This window comes from Channa argus, chromosome 22, assembly GCF_033026475.1.
Source record: "Channa argus isolate prfri chromosome 22, Channa argus male v1.0, whole genome shotgun sequence".
In the NCBI taxonomy this organism is placed as follows: domain Eukaryota; kingdom Metazoa; phylum Chordata; class Actinopteri; order Anabantiformes; family Channidae; genus Channa; species Channa argus.
Genome location: NC_090218.1, coordinates 7,666,369 through 7,690,550, shown reverse-complemented (window position 1 = coordinate 7,690,550; position 24,182 = coordinate 7,666,369). Strand labels below are relative to the sequence as shown.

The 24,182-nt window shown below is 41.0% G+C and overlaps 1 protein-coding gene across 1 annotated transcript in view; it reads right to left on the bottom strand.

The window, feature by feature from the left end:
- Positions 1-2,885: 2,885 nt before the first annotated feature.
- The window catches only part of nsg2 (neuronal vesicle trafficking associated 2), a 33,792-nt gene continuing 12,495 nt past the window's right edge, over positions 2,886-24,182 (bottom strand). The window contains exons 4-5 of the mRNA XM_067492425.1: positions 6,454-6,564; positions 2,886-4,433 (exon numbers count right to left, since the gene is read on the bottom strand). Coding sequence (XP_067348526.1) covers positions 4,236-4,433; positions 6,454-6,564 — 309 coding nt within the window. The 3' untranslated portion in view covers positions 2,886-4,235. The remainder of the gene's footprint in view (positions 4,434-6,453; positions 6,565-24,182) is intronic.

Below are 24,182 nucleotides of genomic sequence, written 5' to 3'. Positions count from 1 at the left end.
GAGGATGCGTTGAAACAAAGAGACAGGCACAGACACAGGGCTCGAATATATGAAACAATGGAGACAAAATGTGAGTGAAGAGGAAAAACCTGTGGCGTGAGATACTCTGAATATAAAGCTATACAAAAGATCAGCTGTCATCACTCTGTTGGGTTATAGCAGGATGGACATGTGTGGCTGTTCATTTCCAGATGTCAGGCTTAATTTCCCAGTGTGCCAATCAACACTGAGCCGTTCTTCTCGTTCTCCTACCTTTTTCCCCTCACGTACTCCAGCACGTACTACTTTGGGGAAAACATCAATGACCTGTCTGCAACAATCAGTGCTTCTTCACATCAATATCTAATATCCTGCGCAGGAAAGAATTTAGCATGAATTATACCACTGGAAGCTATTTACTGTTATAATTAGAGAGCCAGAGAGAAGATTAAGCCACTGTTCATTCCACATCTGATTGCCAATTGTCCCTTTTACGTTATCAGGGCCATTAGGTCCTTCAAATGAATGCTCCAATATTGTTGAGGATTGTATGGGTCTGCAATGTGAAGAGAAGCAATGGGCCTGACCCGAGGCGGTTAAAAGCCATCCACGTGTGCTACACAGCTTCATTTCAGTCACAGGGCAGAACAGCTATGTAACACTGTGGCACCGGCTGCTTCTGTTCACCTGATGTCCTGCTTCACAACATGTCAGCCTTGTGTTGGAGTTGTGTAAGCGCTGCATAAACAACCATCTGTCCGTTTTGTACAGACTCTGAGTCAGTTCGGTTGTGCAACCCATGTGGGAGTAAAGAAAATGGAAATCGCATTTTGTTATCATCTACATTAGCATCAACACTATCTCTTGTCCCTGACCAATTGTGGCAATATGATGTCAAAAGTCCAATACTTGACATTTGGTTTAGGTTTCCATCGACATCACACCTGCTGTACATTAACACATTTGTATTGTCATACATTAAGTATGTTAGCATGCCAATACTGTCACAAAGCCACTAGTGTAGACACAGTTAGGATGTCGTGAATGATAATGAAAAGCACCGACTGTAGAGCATGTTAACAGTCATAGAATGGAATTTGCTGCTGTTCCTTTATAAGATGAACCAACACTAATGGCAAATCCTACTATATCTGCCTTCATTTTACATCAACATTCTTTCATTTTCCCCTCATAGATCCAGTGCGTAATCCTGTATTTGTACCTTTAAATGAGCAGAAGTGTTAGGGGAAAAGTCAGCATTAGCAACTTGAATACATGAGAACTGTATCTTACAGTATATCCAATAATAATTCAGAAATTAATTTTTACTGTTTTGAGTACACATATTTTAGGCTTTAACAATTTCTCAGTTCATTTTATTTAACAGTATGTAAAAGGTTGTTATGTACCTGTAGCTACTGTTTGTTGGTGTTAATATGCAATAAAAGGGAATAATTCGATAATGGATTCCTTTAATATCTCCAACCCACAGGAGCAAGCATCACATGACCGTAATGTTACTGCTACAACAGAAAAGGCAATAGAGGAAAGAATAAACATCTCTCCATGGAGGTGTAATAAACTGATTATGGAACAAATAAAGACTAACTACAATATTTAATAATAGCACATATAGAGCAGCTTACATTTTTTTTAGTTTTTATGTTCCAATACCCCCATAAAAAGATCCTTCCTTTCACAACGGTGACCCAATATTGTTGAGTTTAGCCATCGATTAGGTAAGATGCTGCCTAGCTGGCACCCTAGACCACACCAAGTGCCACTGTTCGATGTGCACCACCCAAGAAAATAACCAAAATATAAGTTGTGGCAACGCAAAGTGCAACAACTGAGAATGCTCCACTTTGTCGTTTTAGCTCAGGCAGGTCAGTGGTCGTACGGACCATCTTCTCTTCTCTGTTTTCTTCACCACAGTAAATTCAGTAGGTTTCAGCGATTTGGCAGTGCAATTGCATAGTGACACAGTCATAGCAGACCACAATTATATAAGCTCACAAAAGTATAGACCACTTGTGTGGCCTGCAGTGTAGACTATGTGAACTCAACCCAAATATTGTTTCAGTTTGGCCTAATACATAAATCCTCATTTTTAGATACTACGTTTTCGACATGGTTCCCTTCTACATGTAGATACAAAATATCAGAGTTAATTAAATGAAACTGCTAGCAATTCTGTACCACAAGGTCAGAAACTACTAACACTGCTATACTATCTGTTGGAATCTGCAACATGGTGGGTGAGCGTCAATCTTTTTTATTTCACTGATTGACTTTGTTTACAGCTATTTGATGCCAACTAAACAAGTGTACACACACATTTATAGTTATTAAAAGTAAGTCTTTTTCAGCTCACCAATTTTCTACTCTCTCGCTCTAAAAACTGAAACGTATTCAGCGCCTGTTTCACTCTACGATGGGGAAAACACAGGCAGCAGACGGACTCGTCAGAATACAGGCGTCTAATTGGGGAAAAAGCAGCTATTCACATCACTCATTGAGGACACTTGTTAGTGCTGCATATACAAAAAAAAAAAACACAGGTTGTGTCTGCCAGTCGCAGAGGACTCTGTAGATGAATTATCACGTAGCCTTTTCAGATACAGATTTCCTTCTGGTACTTTTTGCTGTCGATCACTGGTGCTCATTATTACAACCTACAAATCCGCTCTCTGCAGCTCTGGTTAGTTTCAGACATGAACAGCAGTATGCATAAGGTATCTGGTAAATGATGGATTTCAGTAGGAGCGTGAGCATCTGAGTAGCATAACGTGCTGTGTAAAAATAACGTCTCCGCTATTCACATTTCAATGCTTAGGGGCTTTATTAGTTGCTGCGTGAGTGCTAAAGACACACAGTGTTAAGTGGGAGTGACAGACACACTCAGCACAGGTCACAGCTTGTTTTATTTTGAATTTGAACCAAGAGAAGAGGGACAAAGATGCACACTGATAAATTACACCAGGTATCGCTACATATCAACTAACAACATCACAATATCCCATAAACGCGCTCTTTGACTTTGACATTAAAATGGAAGGAAGGAAAGAAACTGTACAGCTGCAGTTGAAGGCCAAACACAGCAGAAAACAAAGACTTTTGGCAAGAAATGGCGATGTGCAGGGTACTTCCTTTCCTACCTGCAAGATGGCATTTAATGGGGCTACAAGTCCGGCAGTAGAAGCAATAGTAACTGAATCGCATAAAAGAATTGTAGGTTTGTGAAAATAGGAAAAAGAAGCTACTATAATGCACACACACATAAAACTACCCTGAACGCACAGTATGTACAGCTTGGGTCACTAGGGGATTTAAAATGTATAGCACTGCACATTGACAATGTCACTGTATATGAGCTATCAAACAGCAACAATGGATAAATTCATTCAGTGGACCCAGGACCTGTTGTGGATATGGACGGGGTAACGAGCCTTCCTCACAACTGAAATGTTGCATTTAAAAATGTGACACAGCAGTACAAGACTTTACTGACATATTTTGTGTTAATGTGACAAGATCTCTGGGTGTGTGTGTGTGTGTGTGTGTGTGAATGTGTGTTTGTGTTGTTCGACAAACTTGCCTGAGGTTACACAGTTTGGACAAGAGAGGCGAACAACAACAAAGGGCAGTGAATGAATATACATATAATTACAGTATACACACTTGGGGGGGAAAAAAACCAAAAAAACTAACTAAAAACTCCAAAGAGTCTCCCAGTGAGGAAAAGTGAAATTCAGCACTGACTCATGCTTTTGTACAAAGAGTTGCCTGGTAATCACATACAAAATATTCAAACATTACAGTAAAAAATAAAATATGCCATGACAGTCGATAAATAATAAATTAGAGGAAGGGAGTAAACATGGTAATAAGAGCAGACTCCGTGCGCGTGTGTGTGTGTGTGTGTGTGTGTGTGTGTGTGTGTTATGTGAGAGTGTGTATCAGCAGATGATGATCATCCCAAAAGAGCAATCGATCAATGGGAAATGCCTTTCGATAAGAGCGGGAGCACATAAATTGGCAGACAAGGTAAATCAGAATATGGCCTAGCATGTGCTCATGTGTTTTAATGTCTGCATGCATGTTTTCACTCTATATTGGCGTTATATATGTAGCTGCTGCCTTTTGTCTAAATTTCTAAGTATCATCCTACGTGTGTGTGTCCTCTGTTTGTATGTTTTCCTTATGTCTGCATGTGCCTCTCTATGTTTACATCACCCTTTGACCCTTCGGATAACTCAGTGGGCCTCGCCGCTCGGGGGTTTAGGGTCGTGCTGCTGCCCCCCTACCCCTCCTGGCAGCCAGGGGGAGACGGAGTGCGAGGTGGTCTGCTTAGCCATGCTGTAGTGGCTGATCACTGTGTAGAAGCGGCCCCTGGCGTTGGTATCCTGGGCAGCGTAGTAGGCCTCCAGAGAGGCTGGGATACACCGCTTGTGCTGAGAGGGAGAAAGAGATTCAGGACATTTTTCAGCTTTCTTGGTATTACTGGTGCAGCATGTAGCATCAATGAGCCATCAAGGTGGAATTGTGAGGTAGATGTATGTATGTGGAGAATAATAACTGTCAAAGGTGGTGATCTGTTGGGCCCATAATAATGGTAGTAAAAATGTTGGTTAAAATGACAGATTGACCCCCAATTAAGGTTGTTGACAGCTGCAAACAGGCTCTAATGCTATAAATAATGCTTTAAATAAGGGTCCTCTGACATTTTAACAAACTTATTTTAGTCTAAACCATGACCTTTCTCTGAACCTATAAAGTTGCCAAGGCAACATGAAGCAGTCAGTCATGACACACACACAGACGTAAAGTGGCGGGTGTCAGTGGTACAGACAGCATGAACTAAGTTTTTTCAGTAAATAAGGTTACAAACAGTTACTGACCATTTAGATCATCACTCACTACAGCTTGTTACGAACTACTAGTCAAGTACAGTAGTTACAATAGGTTCCAAAGTCATTAATAATTGTAATTTTAAAATTGCACAGTCAAGTTGCAACTTTGAAAATAATTGTTCCATTTCACAATTGTTGAAGAAAAACAAACAAACAATAAACTTACATAAGTCCAGGTACCACATTAAGATTTGCAAAAAAAAAAAAAAAAGCTAAAATAAGTTTGCTTTTTCTTCATGTGCAGTAAGTTGCTAAGTTAGTGTTAAAGTGAGGAAAGCAAAAAAGCTTTTAGGATTGAGCAAACACACACAAACTGCCAGGAAAGTTTTTTTTTTTTCTCTGTTATGCTTTAAAACGTCATTAAGACCCATTACGTTTTAAAGGTCTGATAAGAAGATTGCTTTCACTTGTTAGTTTTTATTAGTGGGAGTAAGGAAGAGAAAGAAGGAGCTGATTGTAAAAATGTGTAACATCAACAATAAAAGGGATCATTATTCACAAGTTATAATACTGTACTTGAGTTAAAGTACATGAATATAACTTTATGTTCAGACGGCATTTAAATGTACTCAAGCGTGTATAAATATTTGCAACCTTGTAGTGTATACGCTTTGCATTGTGACGCTCCTAATAATGCCTCTGTACAGTGCAGTCAGAGCCCCTGCAGAGGCTGTAGGCCTGAATCTAGATTTATTCCACCTACAGGACCAGATTTGCTCAGAGACACAGACTTCCAAGGTGACCTCTCACAAAGCAAAGTGCAGTGCAGTGAAGTAATGAAAGGTGGAGAGGACAGGATACTGCGAAACACAAGGTGCTGCACTTACGGAAAAGTTAAACGTTCACTGAATATCTGAACAGCAGTTTGTTGGCCGACAGTGGCCGTGTGAGGCAGCATCCGTTACGCACTCAGCCACACGGATCTGGAGTCAGTGATAATAATGTGGCAATTATTGTAAAATCGGCAGTAAGGCTAATTTGTCTAATTCCCATCTAATGGCATATTAGATCGGCCTCAATAGAGTCTGTCTTTTGGCGTCTGTGTCATGGAACAAAAGCCTAAAATTAACACTGGTCATAACAAAATCCCTGATATTACTGACGGATGATTGTCCATTTAATAAGCTTTGTTAACTTCTCTCTGTAACATGACCTCAGAAATTAGTGAAAGTAGGACAGGGGATTTTTTTTTTCTCCCTAAGGAGACACGGTGGTGCACTCACCTTTGATTCTTTTTTTAGATGACAAGGAAAGTGGAGAGGGAGATGGTGAAGGACAAAGAGGATTTTGCAACTTGCACAAAGACACTGATGATTTGCCAACATGGCAGCCTCATTTTGGTTGTTAATTAAATAACTGGTTTATGAATTATTTAATTAGCAGAAAAGCGTTAAGCAGCAACAATTGTTAACTGAATAACTATTACATCACTGTTCAAGCAGAAATGCTGAACCTTCAACCAGCTGCACTGCCCACCTGCCCTCTTAGCCACCCGGCTGGGGATAGTGTGGATGAGTTGTAAAGCTATAAAATGAAATATGGGCTGACTTAAGGGTCTTACCTTATAAATGAATCCATCTGGGCAGGCATGGTCATAGGTGAAGGCTTTATAAACAACCAGGAACACGATGCAGGCGAGGAAGGCCAGGGCCAGGATGATCAGAATTGTCACCTGGAGGGAGGGCAAATGCCGGTCAGTGTGTGTGAATGAATATTTTGTGTGTGTAGCTTATACATGTGAGGCAGGTTTAGGGTTAGCAGAGATAGATTGTTCACACTACTGTGTGTGTGTGTGTGTGTGTGTGTGTGTGTGTGTGTGTGTGTGTGTGTGTGTTCATAATAAATGGTAAGATGGTTCTGAGTGAGGTCAACGGTTCCTCAGGGCAAGGTGATCCTGTTGTGTAATGGCCCCTTTTGTGCCACTGTTGGAAACTACCTTGTTTCCACGGACACCGTGATGCTGGGGATGGATAAATATGACAGGTGATGTGCGGGTGATGTAAAACAGAATTACAAGATAATGTATCTGTTGTAACACAATGCAAGATTTATCTGTTTCATATTTTCTACGGCGTACAAAGACCCTTGACTCTAATAGGTTGCATTCACGTCAGACATGTATTTATGACTAAATACAGTAGATTAAACATAAGTTCCGTTCAATATAACCCTTAGATGCACAAGTGCCTTTATCCTACACTCTTCCATAAGTGGGTCAAAAATGACTCGTGCTAAAAATGTGCTTTTATCCCATATTTGTCAATTTGGTTAAAAATAAATCGTTTATTATAATATCTGATAATGAAGATCAACATGTTGATTTCGGCATCCTGTTTTTTAATCAGCCACATGAACCAATCAGAAGCCTTGCTGCTGCCAAACCTGTACTGATTGCTCTTGCTAACTCAAGTGATCTGACAGTCAATTAAGTCTCCATCTACTTTTTAAATGCTTCCAGCTGTTTACTGCCAGAACAGCAGAAAAAAAAAAAATCTCTTCCTTCTCTTGCTGTAAGTAAAAAAAGTGGCAAACACATTTATAAAGTAGAAGTTCGCAATCTGCAAGCAGCTCTGTGCAAATTAAGCCACTCAATCCCTGATCTAACAAATACACAGTATTATAAAAAACAAAAACAAATGTGGAACAAACTAAAATGTTCTGGTCAGTTTTTAAAACAAGGAGCTGTGAAATGGTATCACTATTTGTTTGGACAAGCATTTGTAAAGAATCACAAAACATCTGCAGTGAAAGAAATCGCTAAATAGCGGCCATAAGCAGAGTTAATCTAAAATGATGGAAATGAAACATTCATTTTTGCATACGAATACCTCTGTTTAGTTTGAGCTTTAAAATATGCATTTCCCTGTCAGGGCAGACAATGTTGTAGTAAAGCAGATTAACATATAATAAGACGCTTTTCCTCCTACCTTCTACTTTACTTCCTGATTGGCTGCTTCAGAACAAGCATTTAATTAGAATTATGCAAATCAGGTGCCAAGGATATCTGCATTTAGGATGGTATTGTGTAAAAAAAAAAAAAAAAAGTCCAAACCCCACTGTGGGTATAGTGGCACATGAATAGTCCCACAGTACATATGTAAATGTGTCTTCTTTCCCTCCACACTAAAACAACATAAAATATGCAAAATAAAAATAAATAAATATTACCCCAGTGAGTGAGTTTAAAAAAAAAAAAAAAAACAACCTTTCATACTGGCCAAATATCTATAATTTTCTGTTTCCATTGCTACTCAGAGGCCAGCGTCAAAGCCACTGCTGAATTACCGCCCTCTATGCGATCTGTCACTGCAAGATGTCAGAGCAATTACACATGGGTGTGATCATTATTCTCCATCAGCGTTATGGGGCTGGACAGGAACACGCAAGCTAAGTGACTGTTTACTTGATTTCAACTTGGTGGTGGGGGGGGGGGGGGGGGGGCAACTCTCGCTGCTGATACTCCTAATAAATTACGTTAAAAGGACACATTTATAGTCCCAGCGACCTGCCTTTCGTAGGCGCAATAGGCGTGGAATGAGTGATTAAGACCCACAATGACCCCCATTTGAATAGCAGTGTACATAAAGCAGCTTATTAGGACGAGGGATTACTGTAAAGCTCCTTAAATCACGGTGCACAATGAGTGTTTCGTGCACGCAGAGACAACTTTGCTCAGACGCTCGGAAACATGAAACAAGGAAGAGATTTGCTCATTTATTATATGTGCATTTGAGTTATTTATCAGACACTTAAATAGTCATTTGACAGATTATTTACTTACTGAAACTGCTCCCAACAGAATATATTATCTGACTACACTTAAATGATGCCTAAAATCAACTCACGACATTGCACATACAGTACATGACACAGATTAGTGGGATTAACCCTGACAGTGTGTAGCCTAAGTGTTAACGTCAGATGACACTTTAATTGTAGATTCTGCACAGCAGCTGCAGCAGTCAGAGCAACAGTTTAAGCATTCTCCGACCTTTGTAATATAAATGATCGCTCTGAAATCCCCGTTGATGCAACCATGTGGTGTATGAAGCCATTAAAAATCAATCCTGACCTTTCTCCATTATTCATAATCTGGCTGAACTCTGCAGTAAACCTTAGGAGGTCGTCAAGGCAACGCTACAGCTCATGCCTGAAGTGGGTTCATACTTTTATCTGCCAGAATCTACTGGCCTGACGCAATATCGTCAGCCGAATCTGTGCCAAAGGAAGCAGATACAGAGAACAGAGAAGAAGAAAATGGTAGAGGAAAAAAAAGCTTTTCTGGTTAATACAAGGTTCTGAGGTCTCCCAGCATTGCAGCGTCTCCCGCCCACATCACCAATCAGCCTGTTTTCTGTCAAATGCGGTCGATGTAGTTGTTTTGTCATTTGCGTTCCAGTTTGTCTCAGGACTATCGCCGCTGACACAACCATCATCCCGTTTGCTGTGCGACGAAGATAACAGGCAGGTGTTTGTTCTTCTTGACGGCAGGTAGACACGCAGCATGCTGCTATAATTTGGATAAAAAAACGGCGTGTCCTTAACGATTGGCTCCATCAGTAAAGATTCATGGCAGGTAACTGTGCCCGCTGTGCTGTAATTCACCCAATCCATCCAGGGTGGATGGAAAGCCCAGGTTTTTATTAACATGGAAAAAAAAAAAGGTTTGCATTTAAGTACTGATGCTGAACATGCACATTGTCAGTTTTGCCTTCCCTCTGTACATATATATCATCTTGCATATACAATGTCTGGAAACACCTACACACTTTTGTATTTCTATTATGTTATGTGGGTTTTATTCAATGATTAGATCACAAAACGCACAAACATAATCACATAAAAAGATACTCTGCCTTACAAGAACTTCAAGAAATTGTTTTGGAAATATAATTACAATACTAGAGTTATTACAAATCGGGAGACGGACACTATTTAGTTTTTATGGCCAGGACCAGTTGCCAGGTAATGTGAGGAGACTTAACATATTACTAGTCCTCGCCAAGACATTGTTCTGCACATACAGTAACCTCCTGTTGTCACCTATTAGTTTTTTTTTTTAAACACAAGTAAACCAGTTATTTCACTTTGTCCCGGGGATTATGCTAAGCTAAGTTAGCTAGACACGTGTAGTCATGTGACTGGCATCAATCGTTTTTAGCTTGGTCGGCGCTTGGTACATTTCTCAAAAGGTTAACTTTTACTCAAGAGCTTTTGAAAAGAAACTCAAATTCTACAAACCAAAGTTCTGTCTAATCATTTAACATCGAATGTATCCAAAACTGTCTGTAAGAAGTTTCAACATTGCCATTTACATCCTAATATAAAAACTGCTGAATTAAACGCTTTAAATTTAAAAACTGGACAACTTTGCCCCACTAGTGCCCTAATGGTTTAAAGGCAAAAGTCCCCGTGACCGTAAACTCACATCCTAATCTCCAAATTGAAATGTCGTGATGCATCACAGCGTCCTATCAGCGAAACAAAAGGCAGCTGCGGCTGCAGACAGCTGTGCATCATGGAGGAAGACAAACAATCGAACCAGATTATAAAAGATGCAGCAGGATTGTTCCTCTGTTCCCCAGCTTTCTCATATCTGTCTGAAGATTAAGCATCCACCTTCTGTTTATGTTTACCCACATTTTTCATCACACACACACACACACACACACACACACACACACACACAACCTGCTTATTTTCTCTAATACTGACTCTCTGCATTGTGATAGTTACTGCAATTGATTTATAACACCGATATTTTCTGTGAAATACATTTCTGTTTAGTCTTATTTAAGGCTGCAGGGGGCATCGTTAGTTCAAAGGCAGTTTCTTTAATGGAAATGCATTTTCACAGCCTACTTCAATGCCGTTCGACTTCTGATTTCTCTTCTTTTTTAATGCTATGATAGAATGCAATGCACCACCCACACTCTCGCTGCTGGAACTTGACAGGCCATATGGAGGTAGCAGACACCTCCTCGCATACACTCGAGGAAAGGAGGAGAATATGCAAGGGTGCGTTTCGAGAGGGCGGGTGTGTGACGAGAGGAACGCGAGAGAAAAAAAAAATGACCCTGATAAAAACCAGATAGCAGAGTGACAGAGGGAGCAAAGTGAGAAATAAAGGAGGTGATGACAGAAACAATGAAGCAGCAAGTGAAAAGGCAGTCAGAGAGCGAGCGATAGTGATGCACGGGCAGATGGAGAATCTGGTTCCCTCGCTCGGAAGCAGGTGGAAGAGAGACAGAATCAGGCAGGTGGGCAGCAAACACAATGAGATATCAGTTAACGGATCAATCGATACACCAATAAAAGAGGCATAAACAAGTATTTTTCCATTCATCTTCATGCCCCTCTGACGCTTTCTAATAGCAGCACAAAGGAAACAAAGTCCATCAGTGTTTCGTAGATTATTTTCTGCTCCTTTGTTGTATTCCACACCAAAGCCCTGTGCTGCAGATGCAAGATACGCCAAGCGACGCGAGGAGGTGTTAATATCAAACGAGACGACTTCCAATGCTAAATACATTTTATCTCGGCCGCGACAATCTCTAATGCCTTTAGGGAAGTTTGTTGATTAATGAAATTATTTGGCTTTGTGACAGGGTGAGCTAGAATTGAGAGAGAGCCTTTCCCGAAAAAGACATTTACAAAGCTGAAAAGGTCACATTCCAGGAAAAGTCATTAGACTGTGTGTCCACTACAGTCAGCACCCAACAGTGAGGGAAAAGCAGTGCTCCCTTATAAACATAAACTGGGGGTTATTACAAGTCGGCAAGTTTTATAGTTTAGTCATCGTTACAAAATATTATGACTTTCCACAGAAAAATAATGCAATTTTGATAAGCTGGTATTCAAACTGTGTCTGATCACCAAGTGACATTCTGCAAATGAGTTGTTTTTCAGTGACATAGTATTTCATTTTAGTTACGCAATAAACGAGTAGCAGTGGAACACAAAGTAGAAAATGACTGAATGTTAACTAGTGACGTCCCAGTGCCACTTTTTCGCAAACCGAGTACCAGAACCTGCATTTGAGTATTTGCAGATCCTGAGTACTAATCCAAAAACTAGTTTGTTTCGCTTCTAGAATGACTTTGACACTACAAGTTCCGCTTCACAGTGGAACTGATGACAGACATTGCGGTCCAAATGGTAGTGGGGACACACCTGAAGACTGGACAGTTCACAGTTTCCACTATCGGTCAAAGATGTGCAGTGTCTAGTCTAGGACCACACACAAACACACACACACACACACACACACACACACGTTCCCACTGGAAGCTCTGAGGTAAACAAACCAAAAAAAAAATGAAAATTCTTGTGTTTTCATATGCCAAAACAAGTATGGCAACGGCTGAGGTTTTATAAATTGAGCAGTTTTTGCTGAAAATAACCAAAGGAAAAGAAAAAAGATGTACGAAGCACAGATTTGAGGTCATGAACAACACTGGCTGTAGAGTCTACAGAGGAATATGGAGGTCAAATAACTAACACAGCAAACCTAAGTTAAAGCTGTCGTTAATGTAGATGTCCCTCGGCTGTCGCTGACGTCAGTTACAAATATCAAACATTTAGCACAATCTTGAGAAAGTGGACCTTAAGACAAAGCAGAACAGGGATTTGCATTCTTCATCGGTTATCCTACAACAGCTCTAAATCCACTCGCAGATGTTCATGAGATAGTAAGTGCAGTATAAAGAAGTACAAATGTGAGTACAGAATGACAGTATCGTACCCAATTCCCAATGTTGGTATTGAATTACTTTTTTTTTGTTTTTTTGCTGTTAATATTTAGCATAGAAAACTGAAATTATGTGACAAAAGTTAAAATAAACTTCCTTTCCCCCCCCTTGAGCCAAATCTATATATGCATATGCAGATCAAAATTCAACACTCGAGACAGAAGCATGTCCTACTGGAATTTACAATTAATCACAAAAAATGTGAATTAAATTTTCCTCTTATTCTGTTGAGGCAGTTTTGAAATTATTGAAGTGGATCAGACGATGCCTGTTGGTAACTAGACATGATAACTGAAAAGGTCACGTGTTTTAGTGCTACGTGTCCTTGAGAAAAACACCAAGCCCCTTACCCACTCTGTCCCTGTACGTGGAATATAAGTGTGCAGGTGTGGATAAGGGCATTAGGCAAATTATGCCCCCCAAAATAAACGGATTACTGCATTAATGCTTCAAGGCAGCTTGGTGATATTTGAAAATCAAATACTGAAGCAGTTTGACAGCATTGGTCCAGAAAGGTGGAAAAGGTATTTAGGTCATGTATGTAAAAGGTATCAGTGCTACAGCGTAAAAATACTCGAACAATTTCATGTTAATGCAACGCTTTTTACAAGCTTACAGCAATTGAATGCAGTGTAGTAGCAATATTGGCATGAAATATGAAATACAAGACCCTGAAAATACTTGGGTACAATATTTGAGTAGATGCACTTCATATTCTAACAGAATGCTACATGCAAAAGATTTTTTTTTCTATTTTTATATTCCTAGAAGAGGGAAATGAAGCAATTCTGACTTGTTTTTATTTACACATATCTGCCAACACCTGGGCCCAGATGCATACAACTCTCTAGATTCATGGTTAAAACTTTGAGTACGCACAGAGACAGAAATATGCAACGGCTGTTTGCTTCTCCCTTCAGGGGTCGTCACAGTGGAATGTCTACTCCCCACCTGGTGGGGTGGGATTCGAACTCGCGGCCTTCTGCTTTCCAACCTGATGTGTGGGTGAGGTGCACACTTTTTCCCCTTCGTTATGCGTGGTAAAAAGATTATGCACATTTTCTAGGCATATGCACATTTTACACATCCGTTCCCTGGTGGTGTCACGGTGGACGAGGTTCAGCTTGGGAAACATTTATTGCTGGCCATGATGAAACCATCAGCTGGTGTTATTGTTGTTGGTGATGATGATGATGATGTCCTCAAAGACTTCTTTGTTGATAGTAAGTTGAACAAAGACAACTCTCAAACCAGAGATGGTTTGGAGGAAGGGTTAACTCAGAGCAGAGTTTCAGATGGGGCAAATGGATGTCAAAGAGACCATGTCCAGGGATTTGGGGCCCTTGAGGACTGGGTATCCGGTTCACACAAACACAGCTACAGGGCTGCGGCAACAAAGTGCAAAACACTGCACAGTTGCATCTCGGGGGGGAAAACACAGACCGTTAAACTGCCAACCGGAGAAAACCCTCTCAGACTTTGCACTGATCTCAGGTTAGCTCAGGTCTGCACACAAGAGCACGTCCCCCTCCGAGCTTTGCAGGGAGAGAAATTAATCAAATTCAAAAATGAATAGAACATGTGCTCAGTGGGTACGTCTACAGTGCCCAGGCTGTTTTTCTGTGTATGTGACTGCATTTCATTATAGATCCACCATTTCATATCAAGGTCGTCTGGATCCAAAAAAGAAAACAACTTACTCGGTAAAGGTGGAGCACATGTGTGTGTCTACGATAGCAGCCCTTATTACCAAACTAAATGATATTAAAGCGTCTTTGTCACATACTTCAGTCACAAATACAGAAAAATCTAAATTCTGTCTGGTATGAACACATCCAACGTCCCGCTTCCTCTGACTGTGCACATCCAGAGGCGGAGAAGTTAGAAACACTTTGTACTTGAATGTCCTTTGCAGCTGCCTCAATAGAAGCACGGTAAGAGTTGCTGAATTTTCTTTTTGCCAAGTGAACAAAGTGAGAGCTCTGCATCCTACAGATTGTGTCGTTCAAATGAAAGGGGACATAAAAAGCAGCCAGAAACTGCCCACGGGAAGTGCAAACACTGCATGTGTAACCTCCTTATATATGCAGTTTACAGGCATTTTTCAAATGTTCAGGTTTCAATAGTCACAGCGATATTATTCAACTCAAGGAAAACAAATGGCCGGTTTCTAACAGTATCGTGAATGATTTAAATCTAGACAATAGTGCTGAATAGTGGTTGTAACTTGGCCTATGTTTGTGTGATCAGTGCAGACATGTATATTCATGTGAGTCAGGATTATATCAATGTCCAGGAAACAAAAATTCATCCAGGTGCTCAATCAAAAACCAAAAGAATAAAAATAAATCAATCAAGCAGTTCAAAAACAATGCTGTTCCTTGCTCCCACTGCAAAAACGTGCTTTTATATTGTTATCACAAGAGCACAAGGATTCAAGCCTAAAGCTGCTCTTTCTTCAGCTACAAGTGGCATCAAATACACACAGGTGTGTGTGATGATTAAGTACTTTTTAAAGTTAGGATTTTAAACTGCCTTTAATAAATAATGTTGCGTTTCCTGCTTAAATGAACAACAGGCTTTTTATTTACAGGAATAATGATTCAGTTACTACATGAAGCTAAATCTAAAGTGAGAGGGTCTGACTGCACTGGAAAACCTGGAAAAGGTATTTTCTCTGTGTGCGTGTGCGCGCGCGTGTGTGTGTGTGTGCGCACATAGAGGGCCTCAAAAGTCTTTCTCCCACATGCACAGAGGATCCACAAGCGTAGTACTGAATGAGACAGAGCATGTGCACCAGGAGATGGATGCTAATTATGCTAATGTATCCCAATTAAACGGGGTCTCTATGGAGACAAAACTTCAAAGGGTGTGTTGGAGCTCAGTCTTATTGGTTAGAGTTGCTGCTCGAAGGAGAATATGCTCTTGGGAATAGACTCCAAATCCAGTGGCAAGTGTGTTTGAAATGCCAGGTGACAGAAAGTGTGAAAGAGACACAGACATGAAGTGGACAAACAGCACATGTTGTGTTTGCAGCCTGGATAACAGCTATTCCTGTAACTAGGTTCTTAAAGTAAGAGTTTGACACCTGCTGTACTGTAGCCTCATGCCTGTAAAACATGTGCTCTGTAAGAAATGACACCCATCAGTAAAGACCACACACACACACACACACACACACACACGCACACACACACAGATACTAATTGTGAATCAGTGATCAGTCTCATAGGAGACACTAAACATCTGGTTTGGATTTGTTCATTAGCCCCTACTCTGCTAGATGAAGATGTTTCAAGTGAGGAGATATAATTAACGATAGGATCCACCTCCTCTCACACACACACACACACACACACACACCTCCAAACATTTGTTTACATCACAAGACAAGGTTCATTACTCTAATGTCTCCCCAGCTCACAGTCTCCTGGGTGTTCTCCATGTTCCTGCATATGTATACCATGTACAATAGGCGTATATGTCTGTGCACGTGTGCACGCACAGAAAAAATGCTCTCAAGTGATCTAGTGATTAAAAACAAACTATAAAACACGGAGCTTTTCCTTGCTTGAGTCAGTATTTAGTAGGAGCACATTTGAAAGCCTTGAGTGAGTCCGTTTCACATTTCTGATCGCTGCTTTCGTCCCATCAGTTACACTGATACTGTGATATCAAAGTCCAGCTACAAAGTTTCTATTGGATTGAGACTGTGGCTCGGATTACGTCTCTGTCCTCATGGCAGTGGTTGTCTCATGATTCACCAGATACAGTGGAGTTCTACCTTTTGGCAACACACACACACACACACACACACACACACAATCTCCAATTAATCAGTTATGATGTCTTTCACCACACTATATGATTGTTTTTATTTTCTGCTAATTGATACTTTGACCTCACTACATTTTAAAATTTCCCCTTAAAACATTTGGAAAGACCAAATGCAGTGTAATCATAAGACTTTACTGGTGCACAGTGTGAAATTCGCAAGCTACCCAGGAGTACTTAAAGTACAGTTAGATTCAAAACAAGTTATCAACGAAAACAAAAGGATAAAATATTATTAATAAATATTAAAGTGATGAACACATTTATTTACTAACATTAAAGTCCAATAATATCATATTCACTGATGTGAAGCTTTTGTGCATAAAGATAACTTTTACTATTGGTACTTCTTTAAGCTAAATGTTTTAGACTTTAGAAGTTTGATGTAATAACAATGTCAAATACTGATGCTTTATCTTGTCAAAGTAAATTATAAAATGCAGCACTAGTAGCAGATTCTAATAATTAACGTTAAATAACATTTTCAATAAATGTAATATTTTAGATTTTATGATGCTCTTACCCAAAGCGAACACAACAGCTTCAGATACTGCATTAGCCGACATAAATCCAGACTTTTAAATTGGCAAACTCATGACCAGAGGGCTCTGCTCTAATAAAGATCACTTGAGAGATGATCAGAGAAGAAATATGAGAAATAATAAATAAGACAGACATTTTGGAGAAGCATCTAATTGAGTAGGGAGAGAGGAGAGTGGGGATTTGTCCTGAAGAGAAGAGCTTAAGGGGTAAAACACATGATGGGGAAGAGCCTCTGAGCTGCTGTGGATGCACTTGGAATATCACTTCACTCATTTACCATTTCACAGCCAGCGGAACAGGAGGGGCGTCAAATATGTCAGTCAGTGCACAATAATGTTCAGAATGAGTTTTCCGACGTAACAGAGCTTTTAATTAGAGACGAGGATGGATAATACAGCAGACAGACAAGTGGCACTAATAATAAATGCAGACAGTGATACCATCACAGTCTCATGAGTGATGCGGAGAGGTGGATGGATTGCTAGGACAGATGTTAAAGCGAGAGAAGTGAGAAGCGGCGAGGCAGACGTCTCATCCACAGACCGTCTGTCTCCTGCTTGTCCCCATGACTCAGGCTGTCCAAACAACAGCCGCAGAGTGAAGGACTCCGGTTGAAGACAGGGACCACGATAACTGCTCGCTGTCGTACAGCGCGATTATCCATTTTCAACATGGAAACGTCTCCATTTCTGTTGGGACAGAACAGATCGACAATCTGCCTCAACAGGAATCGTGGCCAGTATTTCATTCCAATAACTGCGGAAGTTGATGAGAAACCACTTCAATATTTTAACACGTGCCCCATCTTGCAATGTAAAGAAATCCTTTTAAATCCAGCAACAGACACTAATTACTTTCTTCAGGCGATGGCCTAATTTCCCACCAAATGTTATTGGAATGCATTAAAAACCTTTAGAGATATTCTAATTATCACAATGAGAGACATGGATTATAATTACCTTCACATACAGTTTCCAACCAAACAATGAAAATCTCGTACCTGATTCAATAATTGCTGAATTAAAAATGGCTAAGACCTTGTTGTGATAAAAGAAAAAGATGTTTATATACTGTATGTGTGAAGATATTTCTGAAACATCATGCATTTCTGTGGGTCCCCTCCTGAGCTGTGGAGTAAAACAGACCCCTCTAAAATCCAGCAAACCAAGTGGTTGGACGGGTCATAGCACCTTTCCCCCAGAGACAAAGGTTCGACAAGCTCCATAAAACATATGTATTCCATACATTAGAGGCATCCAATTACATGTATTCTCAATGTGTTTGGGTCAATAATGTTGCCGTCTGGAAGGTGAAGGACAAGAAATATGTTGTTAAAGCAGAGGTGAGTGTTAGTTAGCTAGTGTTACTCAACACTGGTTTGACGGACCCTGCATTCTCAGGCAGTAATATTCTGTTTGGTCAGGTTAACACAATAACCTTTGACATAAATATAATCAAAGTAAAATAAATGCCCCTCCACTCAAAGCTTGGATTTCAGTGGACAAGAGGTACTGGGACTATTTAGACTGTCCATGCAGTCTTTCAGGACTGTCAGACTGCATTAACAGTGTGAGAAATATTTTATAAAACTGGAAATCTGAGTTATTAGGGCCAGTAATAGAGTTTGGAAACATCCTCTTCTCAGTGTTAGATGGATTTGGGGTTCTTCTTCTTCTTCTTCTATGAATGCAGATCGAATTTTTTTTATGCACGTGTTTCTCGTACAGTATATTGAATAGGTAAGAAATTATCTCTGTGTGTGTGTGTGTGTGTGTGTGTTTGTTTTCTCACTGCTGCTGAAATTAATAGGTAGACAGTGATTAAAGGCAGCTGTTCTTTGAGGTGCTGCTTATTATGGGGTCTCTAGCAAGACGTAGAACAGTAGAGGATCTATCTGAGCTAACAAATCATCCCTAATGGCAGTGATGTCTGGTGTCCTCTGCCTGTCCAGCCTGTCTTACTGTCTGAGGACCCTTATCTCAAACGTCTGTCGTCTTTGTGGCCTTTGAGATGGCAGACTGACCTAACTAGGACGAGGTTTACGGTTCAGTGGAGCATGCGTGGCACCATGCAGGCGTATGCTGGTCTTGATTTACAAAGTGTTCAATTTTCAGCCTGTTAACAACATTCTCCTTCTGTCTGTTTTACGCTGATAAATGATTTTCTCATTCACACAAAAGCCAATACTACAATGATATCCAGCTGAGCCCTGAAATGACTGCAGACTAAAACAATTCATAATTTAACAATGACAGTCAGCTACGCGACATTTGTGTGCTTCAAGTGTGTGTGTGCGCACGCCAAGGCTCTAGGATCTAGGATCACATCTGGCTGCTTCATTTTATCAGAAGCCAATTTGGAACAATAAGGTGTTTGTGAATATCTGCCAACAGGAGCTGGCATAACAAGATCTGTGAGCGTGTTTGCTTTAGAAGTGTTGTAAAATGCTTCCCAGCACCGGGTCTGATAGAAGTGTGAGCACGCCGATTGTTGGCTCATGATGAAATGATGAAGAGGAAGGGAAAAAGAACAAGATGTATGAAAGAAGGCAAAACAGCAAACAAGTGTGTGTGTGTGTGTGTGTGTGCCGGACAGATGAAGAGAGGGAGAGAAGGTGAAGGACGGAGAGGGACGGGTGTGAGGGAAGATTAAGAGAAGCCAACGAGGAGCCAGAGTGAGGACAAAACATTGCCAGGCTGAATCCCTGAACAGCACAAGAAAGTCTCCGCTTTTACCAATTACTTTCATCCTGCCTCTGGGCAAAACCACAGCTGAAGTGCAGATAATAATATTTGTAAAACTACTACTACAGTCAAGTCAGCTCAGGTCTACGAATAAAGGGAAATTGAAAAGTAGAAATGTCTAAACCTTAGTCATACATGGCTTAGAACTGTTCACCTCGTGCACCTTTTACATTATGTTCCTGCCATGAAAGAAGATGGACAAACCTGTGGTGCAAATGTAAAGATGAAGGTGTTTAAAGTCGCCATTGTGTATATTGTGGTGTCTGATCTACTGTAATGAAATCTCCTATTTGAATTCCATTTTCTTTTAATATTATACAAACAAACATTCTTGTTTTCTAGATAATCCAAGATTTGTGTGTGTTTGCAAGTTTCCCTTACCCATATAACATCAGCACTTACGTTACAAATACGACTCAAATACGTTACACTGGAACATCATCATCATCATCATCATCATCATCATCATCTACAGGTTTCACATTTGCATTTCCACAGGAATGAGGAGCAGGTGTGGCTCAGTTAGTAGGGCAACCTCCCATGAAGCCCAGCTTCATTACCATCAAATAATCACAAGAATGCTTTGATTAGAGTAAACTGTGGTCATCGGGGTCTACTTGAGGCACGCATGGTGATATGAATTTGTAGACGATATTACATTTAAATAGATCAGCTATTTTTACACAACTGGTGTATTTCACAAAGGCACAAAAACACTTGATGTGCAGAAGGTTTTTAAAAGATTACCCTATACGTTATCATCTGTGTTTTCGTACCAATTGCTCTACCTCGAGTACAGCAGAGGAGTTTAAAAGCTGTTGCACCCACATCAGCAAAAAAAAAAAAAAAAAAAAAAAAAAAAAAAAAAAATCAGCTCCCTCTGATGTTCTCCCTCAACAGCACACACGGTTCAGAGTGTAATAGTAGAGCTGAAAGTAAATCGATTCTTCTCCACCATTGTTCCCTTAGATTTGCGTGTGTGTGTGTGTGTGCGTGCGTGCGCATCACTGAAGGTGTTTAACTGAGAGTAGTCGACGGCTATAAACGCTCCCTACAATCAGCGTGCTATTAGTCATCCACACAAAACAAGAAAGAACAATATGTGGAGCAGGAGGCTGTGCAGGGTTTCAAACCACAGCAGTAATTACCTCCAACCTGACAAACGGAGAAGGCCGTCTGTGGAGGCGGCAGACTGCAGCAAAGCTTTTATCTGAAGGCGAAGTGGAGGTAATAATGGGATAATTGTTTTGGATGATGGCTCCCTCTCCCACAGCTACCTGCACAGGCTCACTACCTACTGCTGGCACCAAACGTGTTCAGCTTGGCAGTCACAGCGCCGTCATGTGGTCATTGCGCGTGTGTGTGTGTGTGTGTGTGTGTGCGAGTGTGTTTGGGGGGGGGGGGGGTCCGGCAAGAGCCAGCCAAGTACACCATGTCTTCTGGATAGTGATTGAGCCAGGTCCCAAGCAGGACAACACAAATTAAATCTCCTCTTCATCAATCTCTACACCTGCCGTCTCAATCCCTGTCCTACTGAGTCAGACTAATGCCTCTCGATTCTCACTGATGAATTTAAACCCAAACACTTCAAGGCAACACAGTCTCTCCCTCTCTCTTGTGCTTCTTTTTACAAAGCAGACAGCATGAACTTTTTTGATAAGGAAAACCTTTATCTCAAAAACACCTTGACTGAAATCGTGTAATCATCTTTAGTTATATATTGAATAGATTTGACTATTTGACTTTCTTTCTCTACTCTTAACCAACAACTACCATCTACTGGTACTGGTTTCTCTGAGACTGGAGCTCGACTCCAGTTTGAAGCAACTCCTAGTCTCATTATTGTAACCAGATGATGTTACATACGTGATCTGACGCTACTTTAAACAATCGCGTGATACCAGTTGCCATTTTGATGCCAATATTAAAGATGGCAGGTGCTGGTCTACTGGCACAGGACCTCTTTCAAAAACCACTTTTGTGAGAGCGCAGAGACAAATATATGTGGTCATTCAGGTTGAAGGACTTTTTATCCTCTATGGAATTAAATGATACTAGTTTATCTTTAATTTGCCAGTATGGTTCCTCTCTATAACTTTAATCACACCTTCAGACTATATTTTGAGCATTTTTAGTCAATATCAGTGGACCATCTTCCTACAATAATGTCTGTCTAGTCACTTGGCTTGGCCTCTGTCCATCGTTATCCCTCTGCCTCTGTTCCTCCTCCTACATTTACCTGAGCTGTTTCCAGGTTCAGCTCGTTCAACATGCTGTGGCATTCAGAAGCTTTTATTCTGGCTTTATTTTAGCTTGATAATGAGGGAGAGAAACGTTCCCTCCTCAGTCCGTTCATGGAAGAAAACAACTACAGAGAAAATGCTGTAGCTCAGGCCTGCTGGGAGTAATCAGAAAGACAGAGAAAGTGAGGCGGGGGGGGGATGCAAGTGGCGAGGGACAGAAAGAGTAGAAAGGAGGAAAGTGGGAGGGGACACGGACATGGGAAGTGATGATGCAGGAGCCTAATCTAAAGGGAGGAATGTTTGGGAGATATTGAGGGATAGAAAAGATGACAATGCCAAGGATTTTTTTCTGAGAAACCACTGGATTTATCTCCTCATTCCCCATTTAACTGAACTGTATTTTAGAATAGTGATGGAATTTTTAGCTAACAAATATAAAATCGCCGTTTCTGCCTATCCCCCGCTTGCTCCTGTTTTCATCATCTTTCCCTGCTGAAGAACTACTGCATGTTCACAGGAACATACAGTATATGACCGGGTGGAAAACAGCTGCAGCCATATGTCTGAAATGTTACATGTCACCTCTAAAATGAAGCTGCGTTGCATTTGGAAATAAAGGAAAAAGCAATGTCGTAAGCAGAAACACCCGAGGAGAGGAAATAAAGCAGCAGCAGCGAAGGAGACAGAAGTGAAGAAAAAGATGGAGAGTGGTAAGAAGGAGCAAGGCGGTGAGGGAGGGCAGATTAAAGAGTATTTTACACTCTGAGCTCTTCATCCATCAACACAATCTGCAAAGCTTTGGAGAGAGAAGATATGTGCAAGCTTTTCATCCAGAAATGTTTGCTCTGCACTGTGCAGCAAACTGTGCACTGTGGTGTGTGTTGGTGTGTGTGGACATGCCTGTGTGCCTGCACAATCAGCTCTGTCAGTCAAGCAAAGCAAGCAGTTAAGTTGAGCCCCCCAAACCGACCAACATCGCACTAAATCATACAGACTGAAATGCATTTCTGCCTAACAAAAGCTGATGTGGCGTGGTAACCCAGAAATGACTGTAAAGTATGCTGCACTATGATGAGCAACCCTGAAACCCTGTGTTTCAGCTTGGCAATGTGCGGGTTTGACACACACCTGTCAAGTGTAATTTTCTATTCCATCTTTATAATCATTCTTAATGGCCAGGCTGGAAGAAAAGGGATGGAGAGAGAGAGAGAGAGATGCGATGATTAAAAATGGGGATGGCGGGAGAATCCTTGCGTTGCCACAGTTGTTCACATCTAAAGTCCTTCGTGCTGCCGCCTTACAGCCAGAAAGTTCCTGGTTCGAATTCCCCTGTTAGGTTAACTGCTGACTCTAATTTAGTTGTAGGTGTGAATGTGTGTGTGAAATGTTGTCCTTCTGTGTATGTCTCTGTGTTGGCCCTGAGACAGACTTGTGACCTGTCCAGGATTTACCCTGCCTCTTGCCCAGTGACAGCTGGGAAGGCTGCAGGCTTCCTGGGAACCTAAACAGGACACAGTTAACGAATGGATGGACTTTTTGGAGGCTTTTCTGTCAGACACTCAAAGTCCAAAAACACTTACCTAGAACACAGGAGATCAGAAAGGTGAGAGGAGCAGGGGTATGCTGCAATCTGACCATCCACAGTATGAAGAAGTTTAAGTTTAAGCCAGGCCAGCAGCACGGTGGCTGAGTGGTTAGTGTGGAGTTTGCTCCGGTTTCCCCTACAACTAAAAGCGTGTGTGTTAGGGACCAGGTCAGTTTGGCCCATAGTGGCGGTGTGCACGGTCACAGAGGCTCAGGACGGACCCTCCTCCCTTGTATGTATAATGACAAAATAAATAAAGCACTTTACTCTGTGCAGCTGTGTTTACACTCACTGCATGTGCATCGGGCTTTTCAGCAACATGCTAAAATTTCGCTATCCACAAAGTCTAGAAACAGAGGTCCCATAGCGAACAAACAAATTGATCCGTAAGATTATGAATATCATGCCTTATGCACAAAAAGCTTCTCAGTTGTTTCATTCCATATACTGAAGGATTATTGCGCAGAGGATAGCGTAGCCCTAATGTCTGTGCATTTTTATCCCGATGCATGACAGTTTAAAAGACAGAACTTCGGGGATCTATAGCCGGACTGAATCAATCGCACATTTTCTCTGCCGACTGCAGATTC